This window comes from Grus americana, chromosome 3 (genome assembly GCF_028858705.1).
Source record: "Grus americana isolate bGruAme1 chromosome 3, bGruAme1.mat, whole genome shotgun sequence".
In the NCBI taxonomy this organism is placed as follows: domain Eukaryota; kingdom Metazoa; phylum Chordata; class Aves; order Gruiformes; family Gruidae; genus Grus; species Grus americana.
In genome coordinates, this window is record NC_072854.1 from 95,663,386 (window position 1) to 95,677,446 (window position 14,061).

The following is a 14,061-nucleotide window of genomic DNA, read 5'->3' on the forward strand; positions in this document are numbered from 1 at the left end:
ACCTTCAACTTCAGCCTAAACACAGCACACTTCACATATGCATACGTGGTCCTTTACCTTTAATAACGAAAGCTTCAGTTACCAAACGCAGCACGTACAGAGGTTCATCTTTTGTTGAGAAGTCATCAATTCCTGCTCTTGCATACATGCTGATGGCATCTCTGTAGGATCCCTCCACATAATGAAGCTTTCCTAGGATCAGCATAGCTTCTGTCATATACTTAGGCTGAAACAGAGGCGGGGGGGGAGAGGAAAAGAGTGTTTACATGGTAAAAAAAAAACAGACAGCGAGAATGAGGTACTTCAGAACAAATTAAGCAGATTCATAATGCCTTCCTCTCAATATTGCTAGCTCTGCAAGCCAGAGTAGGAAGGATTTAATTGTCTAGAGATCTTAGGGCTACTCTGATGAGAGCAGCAGGCAACAAAGGTCAGGCAGCTACTTTGGAAATACCCAGCTTACAAGCCACCTCTCTGGTTTCAGCTGACCTACTCTATTGATTCACCAGCCTCACATAGCACATAAAAGCCTGGCATTGTCAGAACTACCTACATACACACCAAGAAACTCCCCTGCTTAAAAGGCAGAAAGCATCGCTTTTTAGTCAAATGCTCCCCTCTCCTCTGTACATTTAATTTAAAAGCAAGAAAGCTCCCAAATTTTCTTAAGCTATCAAAAAATTTTCAGGCAACAGGAGAAAAAACAGAAGGCACGCCTGCTATTTCTAAGATTTGTTTGGTTTCTTAAGGATTGAAAACATGCATACAAATCTGTGTAACAAAAAACACCTCAGTAAAATACGTACGTTCAGACCCTTTTTATGCTTTGGAAAGCATGAAAAGGTTCCTAAGCCTTCCTACTAGTTTTTTTAATACATACAGTCAACACAAGGTCAACGCTGCATGACTAGCCAAGTCACCACTAACAAAGAAATAGTAATGGAAATTCACACAGCCAAACTTAACACCAAGACTTGGAAGAATTCAGTGGTTCTGGCTGTTACTGGGGCTAAACTATGAAGAAAGAGGGTTGGATGGACTCCCCTTCCTCTCCCTCTCCTTTTTACTTTTTAAACATGCTGACTTTCAAGAAGTTAAGAACAAGGAACTCCCCCAGAAAAGCCACTGCACACTTGCTCCCTGCAAATTAACGTGATAAAAGTATAACATACGCTTCCAAGTTAACTAGCCTGTTAGTTTAAGGACCAAAAGTAATACAAGTCTAGAACAGACAGTTGTAATTCATCATCTTTTTAAAGCCAGTTATGCAGCTGTGTGTCCAAGGACACCAACACAGCAGCAGCGATCAAGGCAGAGTCTTAAAACGCTCCTAAAGCTCTGCAGCTGAGTTGACAGGCAGCTACCAACCATGCATCCAGACCACAAAATAAAATAAAAGCATAACTTTGCCTAACTTCTCTGGCAGAGACTAAAAGCAATGCAAGGTTGTAACCCTGGACTCACACCACAACCTTAAGTGCCCGACAGCAGCTTGCGGCACATTTTACCTCTGATCTGGAGCTGACCAGGTGTACACAATTCCCTCAGACCAGGAGTAGCAGTAGGTCACTCAGCTGTGCTAGCCTGACAGCAACCCAGAGAATTCCTAAATATTTATCCTGCTTCTTTCTAATAAAAACCCAAACAGGATATACACTTGTATCACATAATTCGTTTGTGTACAAAAAAGCAAGTTTCCCAACAGAAGACGCTGCAAAGGGGTATTGAACTACCAGTCCATTAGTAATGCCTCCAATATGGCACTGCACATACAGGGACATGACCAGGCAACACCAACACCTTGTATCAGGCTAATAATCATAGGAAAGAAGCATCCAGTTAGCAGGAATTATGACAACAGAGCCCACTTACTCGTAGCTTTCCTCTGGTTAAGATACTGGTCAGATACTGTTTAACTTCACTCAGTTTTGGCTCATTCTTCTCTGTCAGTGGAATGGAGTCCTTCAGTTTGGCAAAGTTTTCCTTCAAACATTCTTCTAGCAGAGCCTCTGCAAGCAGCATGCTCCCGTAGTCCTCTGAAAGCACATACCAACCAACAAGAAACATCACTTAGTGCTGTACTGTTGATAAATAACATTGCAAAAACAAAACAACACACCTTTGAGACACACAAACAGTAACTCAAATGAGGGGGGAAGGGAGAACTAGCAGACAGGAAAAAAAGTTCTATTAACTACTAGCTATTGGAAGCAGTATGTTTCCTATGAAAAAATGAAACATTTCCTTTTAACTTGAAGATTTTCCTTAATGAATCCTTTAATTTTGACAGCACAGTTCATTCTTGTGTTGTCACTAATATACCAGTTAAGAATTTTCATCACAAAACTCACTTTCAAAAGTATAAGACCAATCTTTGCAAACATTTAAGTGCATGCTTCAGATTTACAAATGTACAAGCATGAAATGCATGCTTCAGACTAGATAAGCTATGGATTTCACTGCAGAACAGTAACCACATCAGAAACTTTTAAGATTTTCCTGAAAGTTCACAGAAAAAAAAAGAAAGTTTACACACATTTTACACATCCATTACTGAAGGCACACAAGGCTTGATCCAGTGACATAACTGACATGTCACATAAAATTACTTCTGCATTAAAATCTATTCCTGCTCACAGTTCCACAGAAAAGAAACTCAAACATACATAGTAGCACTGCATACAGCATGAAGCATCATGTGCTGGAAAAAAAAAAGTTTCATCTGCCAGTGTATTTGGAGTTCTTGCAAGATGGGTCCAGTTCTGCAGTTAATTTATTCATAAAAGTAGTATCTCAATCAGCTGCGTAGTGGGTCAAGCAGGGTAAGAAAATCTTTGCAAATCAAAGAGCGAAGCCCTACATTTCATATATACTTCACGTTTCAAAGTCTGAAATTCTAGAATACAGGAAACATGATAGTGTATCTATTTCTGTATTTCCAGTCCATGGGACAACTTATCCCCATTTACTACCTATACATTACATATGGCATTAATAATCAACTTGTGGGGGTTTTTTTGTTGTAGATTTTTTTTTTTTTTGTGGCTTAAGTGTTCAGCTGCATATCAAATTATAGCCCTAGCTCCTCCTGCTTGATTGCAGGTCTACAACTAACTTGCATGAACAGAGTCTATGCACATAAAATTGGAAGTTTAAATGTTCAAGTATATTTCCCCCCTCAACCTTAAAAGCAGTCATTTCTACACAACACTGAAGAGCTTTCGGGTAGTCACTAATCTCTTAACCAAACTTAAGGAATTAGATAAAATCATATACAATTAAGAAATAAATATACACAATCGCTCAAAGCAAATACTAGTATTAAAAAAATCCCATCCAGACACATTATTGTTTCTAGAAACACAAAACTGTAACTAGTCCCTTGCTGGAAGAAAAGTTCTGTAGCAACAACAAAAGCATTACTTTTTCATAACTAGCAAGTTATGATGACATAACACCAAATTAACAAATAATGTTTTTACAGCAATTATACTGTTGTCATGCCTCTTAATTACAAGGGAACAAACTAATATGAACTCTTCAACTATTAATGCCCCCAAACTGCATGATGATCTCTGCACTTGGGAAGTGCTGCTGAAACCTGACTAAAGTTCAAAGGTTGGCCGTGTGGTTCTCAACATGGGGTTCAATCTGCATCACCTATATGCTTGGAAAGCCTCATAAATAAGCATGTATTAGGCTGCCAACATCTCCCCCCACCATACTTTCCTACTGTGAAGTTGATTGCAGTCCAACCAGCTTCAATTAACTCTAGGGCCATATCCTAAACCCACTCATCTAAAGAAGTGGGTTTATTCATAGGAAATAGCTCGTCTGACCTCAACAGCAGACCCTCTTGTACCAGCGCTGTGGCTAGGATCAGGTCCTCTTCACAACTTACTGCTGCTGACTACGGACACGGAATTTTACATTTCTAAGTTAGGCTACCTTGCTCATTTCATTTAAAAATGGGCAGTGTGTTGTAGCAGGAAAAAAGGTAAGAACACATCGCTATTTATGAAACCTGTCTTACATGTGAAAGGATACCTGGATGAGCCCAAGCCTTTAAATAAAGCAGCCCCCTTCACAAAAGTAGAGGGATAATTTCGGGACATCCATATAGGGGTGGGGAGGGAACAAGAGGGAATCAGCACCGCCCGTACCGGGAAGTTGAAAAGGGACATTTCCAAGCACCGAGAGTTTCGGTCGGTAGCCTGCCCACGGCCCAAATCCAAGGCAGGCACCGAGCGCCGCCGCCACCTGCCTCCAGGCGCTTAGGGAGGTGAGGGCAGCATCCCGACCGGACAGCTGCCACCGAGCAAGCGCTGCTGCCCCTTACTCCCACCGACAGCCCCAAGCACCGCATTTCCCCTCGCAGCCCGACGGGCTCGGAAGCGCTGACATGAAGAGGAAGCAGCGAGTTATCTTCCTGAACGCCGTCTCCCGGGCTCCCGCCGCAGCAGAGGCATCTCTCCCGCCCTCCCTCCCGCAGCGGGGCCAGGGCGCCTACAGGGGACACCGGGCGACATCCCGCTCCCTCCGCCAGCACCCCGGCGCTCCTCAGCCCTCTTCCCGCAGCTCCGGGAGACTGGACAGCCGCAGCTCCCGCCCACATCAGCCCACCGGGCTCGGGCTGCCGAGCCCCGGGCGGCGGCACGAAGCGACAAGCCGTCCCCGCCGCTGCCCCACGTCCGGGCGGTCCGGTAACGGCGGCCGCCCCGCAGCTCTGCCCCACCCTGCTCGCCACCGCTTACCCGCGTCCTGTGCGCCCCCCGCCGCCTTGCGCGGGGGCCGTGCCGGCGGGAGCAGCTGCTGAGCCAGGTGCCGGAGCTGCCCCCACTGCCCCTCCGCGCGGCACCGCTCGATCTCCCCCTCCAGCTTCACGTGCGAGTGGGAGCCCTTGGCCGCCATCTTAGCGCCGGGCCCGCCCCGCCCCGCCCGCCGGCCCGGCAGGGAGTCCCCGGCAGCAGCGCCCGGCAGGCGCCTGCAGCGTGCGTGGGACCGCGGTTCCGGGCGGGCAGCCGGGTGTGACGGCTACCCGCCCCAGGCCTGCGACGGGGACGGCGGCTCCTTCACGGGTAACCCCTCCCTGCCACCTTTCACTTGACGCCTGGGCCAGAGAGCCGTGCCCCCGCAGGGGCAGCCATCGTACCAGCCCCGCCAAGGGCACTTATGGCAGGGGCACTGCACCAACCCAACTGCCCTCATCCCGCCACACGCAGCAGGTCCACGGGCCTCCCAGAACCAGGGAGTCATGGAATCGTTTAGGTTGGAAAGACCCTTAAGATCATCAAGTCCAGCCGAACTGCAGCCTGAGGAACACCAGCCTTGCCTCTGCAATGTCCTAGTCAAAGAGCCAACGCGCCCCGCCACTGGGGCCCCGGGGCTCCCTTCCTCGGCAGGAAGGGCCGGAGGCGCTGCTCCCTTCCTGTGGCCATTGGAAGTCACCTGAACCCCATATCTCTTCCATCAGCTGTTCCCAACGGCCACAGCCCCCCTTCAATAGCCATTGCAGCACGCGAGTAACCCACTAGTGCGGGAACATGGGGAACGGGCCAAAAGCCCACGCTGCTTCTCAGGGTTGGAGTCTGCTCAGAGGGTTGTAACCTTGAGAGGCAAAAGCAACTGCCGTTTAGGCGTCAAGTATAAAAACGACATTTGGTGAGAGGGGGAAGCACAGAGAACAAACAGTTTATAAACTACAGAGGGTAATGGCGACAGGACGCTGCCGTTCCCAAAACGGCAGCAGGGCGGGGAAAGCGCAGCGGGTCGTTAGTGGAAGGGGCTGCTGGGAGGCCCCACGGGAAAGGCGCAGAGTAGGAGAGGCCGGGGCCGGCCTCACGAGCGGCCACACACCGGGCTTAGGCTGCCCCTTCCCACCCTCCCGGCGCTGGCACCACTGTCCCTCTTCCTCTCGGCTCCGCGGGGGGCCGCCCGGGCCCTAACGGTACGCCCTTCGGCGGCGGGTTCTCCTCACCGGAGAGCGTTGAGGGGCGGCGGGAAGGGCAGGGCCCGAGGCTGCCCGCTCCGGGCGGTGACCGGCACCCCCGCAGCCGCCGCGTGCCCACCTCAGGGGCCGCGCCGACGGCCCCGCCCCACGGTGGGCGGGGCGCTCCACCTGTCCCGGGGCTCCACGTGGAATTTCAGGAACGGTGACGTAGCCCCGGCCCGCCCGAAAGGTGCAGCCAATGAATGGTGAAGGGGGGCGGGGCGAGAGCGCGGCGGGTGCGTCGGGTCAGAGGTGACGCCGGGGATGGTGGCCGGCCTGCCCCGAGCTCGACTCCACCTGCCCGGCACCCGGAGCCCGCGGGAGGGACGGCGCGGCGGCCATCCGCCGGAGGGTGCGTAGCCTGGCGGCGGCGGGGCCTCTCCGGCAGCCGAGGCCGGAGCGGGATGTGCTGCGGCCTGGGCGGGGGGCGGCGGAGGGGGGTTCCCCGGGGGCCCTGCCGGGCGGGAGGCGGGCGGACAGCGCGGCACCGCTCTGTGCCGAACCGGCTGCAAACCGGACTTTGCTTCAGCGGGCGCTGCTGGACGTGGGAGAAAACGTGAGAAGCCGAAGCCAACAAACGGCTCCTGTGCGCCCCTCGGTAGGGCGCTCTGCGCCCCCCACCCCACTGAAGCGCTTTGGCGTTTCACTTGCCTGTGACATGCGCGTTGCGTTTGTAAAGCTGCGTGTTATTTAGGGCATGCACAGCCCTGAATAGCTGATCTGCTAATTAGAGGTAGCCCCTTTGATACCGTTAGCGACCTTTGTTCCCACAGCTGTGGGGCAGGTCTGCGTTGGCTGACTGTAAGCTACATGGACACACAAGCATGGCTAAACTGTGCACGTTCACTGTAAGGAAAAAAAGTAATTCTTGGAAAGTTACTGCGTACTTCCTTGAAATAGACACCCTCATTGAAATTCTTAATTGGAGCTCTTTGGCTTTCTGCATGCTAAGTCCTCAAAATGAAAAAAGTTCTTCTAACTTAGTGGGGTTATTTCTAAGCAATCTGTAAATCTCATGAAAGTTGATTGCATTTTTCATCTGTTTTGGTTTGGTTTTTTTGTTTGTTTTGGTTTGTTTTTTTGGGGGGGTGTGTGTTTTACTTTTTGTAGGAGAACATGATGTCCATGAGGATTTTTAGAATGCGTCTGCTGTTCTGCTTTCTGGCTGCATTCTTCATCTCTGCCCTAGCTGAGGAACACGTAGGAGAGAGTCAACATCCAAATATTCGCCTTGATAAGAACTTGGTACAAGATAAAGAGTATGTGTTCAATGTTCTAAAAATGTAAACTTTACTTCTTAATGATTTGCTTATCTCTTAAGTCTTGTTACGTGAGTTGGACTTAAGCCTAGGGCACCCTCTTTTCTTAGGATGCTGTATGACTAGCTGGAGTCAGATACGATACATGCTCACTTGATAAGTTTGTAGAGATACGAGACCTAGGAAGTTCTCTCTGGAGCCTTTAGCCCTACTCACACTATAAAGAATTTCATACAGAAATCCTGCTTACCTAGATCAACGTACAAAATCATATTCTGAACAGGTAGAGGTTTTGGTTTTTTTTTCATTTGTTTCTTTATAGAGACAAAACAGTGGTAGCAGCAAATAAAACTCCCTAGAATACTTCATGTTTGACTGGGAAATATCTTCCTCCAGTTCCTGTGCTTTGGAAGACAGCCAAAAGGAGATTTTGGGCACTGCTGCAGTTGTTTTGATAACCTGCTAAGTAGGCCAGAAGGAAGAGAAATAGCTATATGACGTACTAGAGGCCGGTGCAGCACCTGTAACAACCAACCTTTGTACCTGCTTCATCTCAGTAAAAAAAATACCTTTCAGTTGTCTAGGGTGCTTTTAGAGATACAATATTATGTGTGTTCTTCACTGCCTGATCAAAGACTAAATCTGATGTCAACAGAGCATTAAATATTAACTAATGGATGTGGTGCGGATTTTGGTGATTTTTTTTTTTCTTAGCCACATCATGGAACATTTGGAAGGTGTTATTGAGAAACCAGAATCTGAGATGTCTCCACAAGAGTTGCAGCTTCATTACTTCAAAATGCATGATTACGATGGCAATAATTTGCTAGATGGGTTAGAGCTTGCTACTGCTATATCACATGTCCACAAAGAGGTAGGTGGAATTTTTTAACGGCATGTGTGTTTGGGAACAGTTGTGATTCTCTAAAAGCAGCTTACAACACAACTTCAGTGCAGTTATGGTTTTGTCTGAAAAGATTATTTTTCCCTCTTTTTTGGTTTGATTCATAAATGTGTTAACTTTTGTCACAGCTTTTCATGTCATATGGCAGTTTTCAAGAAGTCTCCATTGTACTTTAAACTCTAGAGTGAGGAAGGACTGTAAAGTGAAAGTGATTTGACAGAGGGGATACTTCCCTAGGCAGGGATAGGGGGACGGGGAAATCATCCAAAGTGGGATAATGCTGATGAGGGTTCACAGAAGTAACATATGATGCGATGCTGTTTGAGGTTTTAAAGCTGCTGTTTTCAACTCCAAACTGTTACTGCCAAGGATACACAAACTCTAAGAGACCTCTTGCACAAACTTAGTATTAGCGGAACCAGTCATGGTCTGCCTTTGTTTTCTTCTGCCTTCTTTTTATAAACACAAATTCTCTTTCCATTTAAGGACAAAGTAGAAAGATACAATCCTTAGGAAGGCCATGCCAACACATTATCTCAGACTGACCTTTTGGAAGTTAGAATTCAGAATAGCATACACCTGTGGCAAAAATTACCTAGCCGAGAACAGAATAATGACTTGCTCTTTCTTGTGCAAAGGCACCTGTTTGTATTCCCCTTTGGTCACAAGGGGCGATAGTAAGAATTTTACTGACTTTAAGCTACCGTGCTGGATTTTTTCACTACTCTGTTACTGTCAAGCTCTGCATTTTGTATGTTCTGATGCACAGGAAGATGTTTCTGTACTCGATAGAAACTATAGTGTCTATACTGCATCAAGATCCAAATTAAGAATACATCTGTTAGATTATTATCCATTATTATACACTGTGCTATTTATCTTTTAGAACTTTTCGCTAAGAATATTAACTAGATACAGAGTGCTTGTTTTGAAGTCCAGACAACTTGGACTTCATAGCTTGCACCTGGTAAAAGTTGCTTACATTGGTATAAATGATTACATAAAACATAGTGCCAAATTAGGCATAAAACATGAATATCTTAACAAAAAATTCGTGGTCAGTAATGTGTCATATGTGTTACTGGATGGGAAACCCTGCTAAACTGTTCAATGTGGTTTTGTTTTTGTAGGAAGGTGGTGAGCATACCCAGGCAATGAAAGAAGAAGAGCTGATTAGTCTAATAGATGATGTCTTAAGAGATGATGATAAGAACAATGATGGATACATTGACTATGCAGAATTTGCAAAATCACTGGAATAAGGTTTTGCAGGGGGCTTGTTTCTCCTTCTAACTACATGGAAATGTGAACCAGTATAATGTGATTCATTACTGTCTCATATCAACCTCTGTGCTGTGAGAAGGAGAGGCGTACCAGTTCCAGCTGAAATTATTTGAAAGTTGTATGTGTTAAGAGACTGGCTAACTCAGAGCGAGAGCCATGTTTGACTAAACGAAGCTATACATGTGAATCTTGAAGCATGGAAGGGTCAACAGTACTCACACTGGGTACAGCTGACAAACTCTTAAGCAGCTGTGTATGAATACTAAATAGATCATAAACAATCTAAATTCCAGTTTTTCTGTCATTGATTGGGTTATAGATAGTACTTGTTTGCTTACGTCTTCTATTTAAACTTATAAAATACCTGGAAAGCAAGAAAAGATTACTACATACAGTTGTATTTCAAGGATAAATGTCCTTATCTTCCCACTAATTTCAAAGGAAATACGCATATAAGTACAGGTGCTTGAAACAGCAATTGTAGAGGAAAAGTGTTCGAATGTGGCTTATGTTTGATACCATATGGACTTCAACACGGTCTTTGAAGAAACTGAGTATTTTAAAATACATGTACTTCCTAGCATACCCTTACGTTTTTCATAAAGTATATATACATGTGTTTTTCAATTTCTTCTCATCCTTCACAGATTTACTTTTTATATCCTAATTTACTGATTTTTTTTTCCCCTCTACCTTCTGTGGTGTTTTCTTAAGAAAATGAAAGTATTTTTATTACATTTATATGTTGCATTAATGCTGTATAGTATTTACTAGAGTAGCTTCTGCTATCTCGTTTTGAAGGTCACATTAACAGTAAACTAGCTTCTGTTCAATTTGGTTTTTACAGTATTAGCCAGCAGGATGATCTAAGTGAGCAAGTAATGCTGCCTTGTGAAGGTTTAAGTTCATATTCCTTGACACTTAAATTATGGTATTACTTTCAGGAGGTATTTCATAACTAACAGTTTCAAGATACTTGAGTGTGTGCAAATTAACGTGGTTCTAGGAATGTTTTCACTGTCTTGACTCAGTACTTCATAAGTCAAGCAGTTTAAGGATCATAGAGAAGTGATGTATTGCTGTGTTATTGATATTTGGTGACTCTAAAACATAACTGAGATCTTAAATTGCATTAAATCCTTATCCATTAATAGAGAATCTAAATGTTACTGTATTTCTGTAAAATGTATAAAGAGCTATTTTCTGTACAAAATTATTCTTATACAAGAGAAACACATTTGTAAAAAGTTATTTCCTCTGTTTAAATGTTTGTGCAATGAATCCTGAGTGTCGGACTTTTTTCTTTACCAGTTATTTATTTTGATACCTTTGCAGCCAGGGTTGTGCTGGTTGTACAAGCAATAAAAAGAAGTTTGGGTTCATTCACTCTGGAGCTAGACACGCAAGGTTGGAAGTCCTAGTGAGAAATGTACCTAATTTTTCTGATGTATTTTTAAGCCTGGCTCTTGCTAGCAGTCATCCAAAAAAACCTTATTCTTTCAGTTAAAGCTTTTTTTTTTTTTTTAAACCTGTTTAGAGGATAATTAATCTAGAGTGAATGTTGAATAAGTAGTGTAGAAAATGCTTGCGGGTAAGAGGGGAGAAGAGCTTTTAAAGCAGGTTGCCCATAGACCTGCCAACTCTTACGTGCTTATTGCATAAGCTTCTCAGTTTGGGATTTATGTTGGATGAAGGAGCAAAAACAAGGAACTAACTTCTATGCACTGCTCTTAAAAATCATGGTTTTCTTATCAAGTGCAGTCCATAAACTTAGTCCAGCATCCACCTATGGGGCACATCTATATACATATGTTACATTTATATACACAGTTATTAACTGCTATTGTATATGGCAAATGGCATGCACCATGGAAGCTTTGTATCAGGAAAAATTATGATGAATGTAGATAATGGGAATGACATTTTTTACCAATTATTTTAAATTTGTTTTTAAGGCGTCAGAAGTATGTATAAACAGAGATTATTTACCAAAAATGGAGAACAAAAGTGGCACCTTTCAGGATGCATGAAGAAAGATCAAAACAAAATTTCTTCTTTACTAGAAAGAACAATTTGAGAAATACTACTCAAGCTGAAACCTGCATCATCATGCCTTTACTCAGCCTCCTAAAACAAATACACATACTTAATTAAGCGCACTTAAAGATAAATGGTTTAACAGCTGTCTAGGGAACTTTCTCTGTTAGTAAGTAGAAAAGTGCAAAATGGCTGAGAACGATGGTGAGTCAGACTTTAAAAAAAAAAACAAACACACACAACTAATTTGTGTGCTAGTTGTAGCTCATGCAGTACCCTAAATATGCTGGTACAGGTCATAGAAAATACTGTATGTATATATGTCATATATATAATACAGAAAATAAGGCCTTTAAAACAGCAGTACTCATCAACTATAAAGCTGGTTTAGCTTCTGTAGAACAGCACTATCTCCATTTCACAGATAATAAATAAACAACAAAGCAGAAGGGGTTTATGATTTACTGAAGGTCCATCATGTCCCTGGCAGAAATGGAAAACTGGGAGAATGCTGTTGTGTGTGATCTTCACCTCTTCCTAGTCTATGATCTTGGGATGGGGATTAGTTTTCCCCGTTAGAGAACACATCTGGCCTTGCATTACTGTATACTTACTGTATACTGTGTGCCCAGTTTAAAGTACCTGGATTATCTGCTCACAAAATAGTGCGTAATCTAGCAGCTAAAGAAAATAACATAAACTTGTTCTTGAAACACTCCTAAACTGAGCTGGTTTTTGTTTACTAATCTAGAACATAGTCTGTATATGAAGGAGAAAAATCTTAATGACTTGTCCAGTCCCTGTGAGAATGCTGTTAATGACCAGAATGACCACCTAGAGCTTCCCAGCAATGGCTTTGTCTGCAGTCATGCAGACTTTACTACTTTTTTTTTTAATTAATCACCTATAACCTCAAACTGTCTTAGATTTATTGAACAATGGTTACAGAATACAAACCCTGATTTCATCTAAAGTGGGTTGTTTTTTTTTTAATACTACAATTCACAAGCAGAACAGGAATTCAGGAATAATGCCATAATCGATACAGCCACTAGATAGCGTATTGACACTGCACATTCGTTCCCTGTGGTATGTAACGGAGTGATTCAACAACCTGGATTTCTCTATACCATCACCCCCTACACTGATTATAGGCAATACTTGCTCATGTCTTACACCACTGGTATGATGGCCACATTTTCATGAGTCTACACCTGCTATAACAATTGACCATAGCTGGGACTCGTTACTGGTAATTAATTTTAATTGTTTAGGTAATCCAACTTGACCTGAAGATTGTAATAGTGTCAGTAAAAATAACTGTGTAACAGGAAGGCTTTCTAATACAAGCACCAGGCTTGGCCTAACTTCTTGACCATGTCTAGTTGACCTATGAGAGGGTCCATGAGGTATCTACAGTGGTCTCAACCAACATTAAAGAATACTAATGCATTTTAGTAGGACCTGAAATCTTACTGGTTTTTCTCAGTAAGAGCTGCTCTCACTGTTGTTGTGAGGCATAGGTCCAGCGTGGTCTGATCAGCCACTTTTGCTCAAGGTGGAGGCTAGTGGTTTTTCTTCCTCTTTCCCATTACAGTGTCACTGTTTGCCCATTGCACCATGAAACAGCTGCATAATGTTCTAAGTTTTTAGTACACAAATTAGGGCAAGGATCATTGCATACCTTAGTCTGGATTATTTGTTATAACAAGTAATTTGTGTTCTAAATATTTCACCAGCACAGATCCTCTGTCCACGTTGAATGAGATCAGTTATAAGGGCAGTTATTAATGTCTTACAGAAGGTTTCTCTGAAGTTACATTTTTCTTCCCGTTCTTCATGCTAAATTCTGAACAGCAGCCTAAATCTTACGGGCTAACACATATTGCAATTGTCACTACTTTCCTCAGCTGAGCGGCAGTTTTACACGTAGGTAGAGGGCAGTGTAACATCTGACTCAAAGCCTACTGCCAGATATGACATTTTACAAGAAATAAGTACTGCTGCGAACATAGTGTCAACTTCTGCCACTTGATCCAACTGAGTGACTGACAAAACTAGATTTCAAGAAGGCAGATGTCAATAAACTCAGAGAATGGATAGGGAAGATCTCATAAGAGGCAAATCTAAGGGAAAAACAAATTATGGAGAGCTGTCAGTTCCTTCAAGAAATGCTAATAAGAAACCAAGCGCAACCTATGCCATTTTAGAGGAAAGTAAGGAAATTCAGCAGAAGCCAGCTAATTCCCAACCTTTTAATTGACCGCTCGCATGAGAGAGAGCACGATATCTGTAAAGTAGAAACTAGGTCAGCTGGTAGAGACCGCAGCACAATACTTCATTCATGGGGGGGAGGTGAGGGTTGTATACAGTTAGTAAAGACAAAAAGCACAAGATTCAACTAGCAAAACTTACCAAAAGTAATAGAAATTTTACAGGTAAGATTGTAAGAGAAAAACAAAGGGAAGTTTGGACCACTACTCAAAGATGGGGGGTGCTATCAGCAGAGGACATTAAGGAAGCCAAAGAGTTTAATGTCCTTTTTTTCCTCCCCTTTTCATCAATCTTTACTCAAAAGGTCAACAGCA

The 14,061-nt window shown here is 43.8% G+C and overlaps 2 protein-coding genes across 8 annotated transcripts in view; one reads left to right on the forward strand and one right to left on the reverse strand.

Moving 5' to 3' along the window:
* The window catches only part of TTC7A (tetratricopeptide repeat domain 7A), a 173,773-nt gene extending 168,853 nt beyond the window's left edge, over positions 1-4,920 (reverse strand). For 2 of the 6 annotated variants that reach the window (XM_054821189.1, XM_054821187.1), the window contains exons 1-3: positions 4,755-4,920; positions 1,873-2,036; positions 58-226 (exon numbers count right to left, since the gene is read on the reverse strand). In XM_054821189.1, the coding sequence (XP_054677164.1) occupies positions 58-226; positions 1,873-2,036; positions 4,755-4,911 (490 nt within the window). In that variant the 5' untranslated portion in view covers positions 4,912-4,920. Of the gene's footprint in view, positions 1-57; positions 227-1,872; positions 2,037-4,163; positions 4,263-4,754 lie in introns of those variants that run through there. The other 4 variants (XM_054821188.1, XM_054821190.1, XM_054821191.1 and 1 more) reach the window with 3 other exon arrangements.
* Positions 4,921-6,199: 1,279 nt separating this feature from the next.
* Positions 6,200-10,717, forward strand: MCFD2 (multiple coagulation factor deficiency 2, ER cargo receptor complex subunit). Of its 2 annotated transcripts, none has more exons than XM_054821194.1 (4): positions 6,200-6,341; positions 7,100-7,248; positions 7,963-8,122; positions 9,283-10,717. In XM_054821194.1, the coding sequence occupies exons 2-4, from the start codon at positions 7,106-7,108 to the stop codon at positions 9,412-9,414; spliced, it is 435 nt and encodes a 144-aa protein (XP_054677169.1). In that variant the 5' UTR covers positions 6,200-6,341; positions 7,100-7,105; the 3' UTR covers positions 9,415-10,717. The 2 variants fall into 2 exon arrangements, with proteins under 2 accessions (XP_054677169.1, XP_054677168.1); XM_054821193.1 differs by lacking the exon at positions 6,200-6,341 and adding an exon at positions 6,527-6,837.
* Positions 10,718-14,061: the final 3,344 nt, after the last annotated feature.

What these genes read in the sequence shown, in the direction of transcription:
- MCFD2 (XM_054821193.1), top strand. Translation starts at nt 6,814, where the DNA reads ATGGCTAAACTGTGCACGTTCACT. An exon ending in CTAAACTGTGCACGTTCACT is followed by an intron (nt 6,838 to 7,099) that starts GTAAGGAAAAAA and finishes TACTTTTTGTAG; the next exon opens with GAGAACATGATGTCCATGAG. An exon ending in AACTTGGTACAAGATAAAGA is followed by an intron (nt 7,249 to 7,962) that starts GTATGTGTTCAA and finishes TTTTTTTCTTAG; the next exon opens with CCACATCATGGAACATTTGG.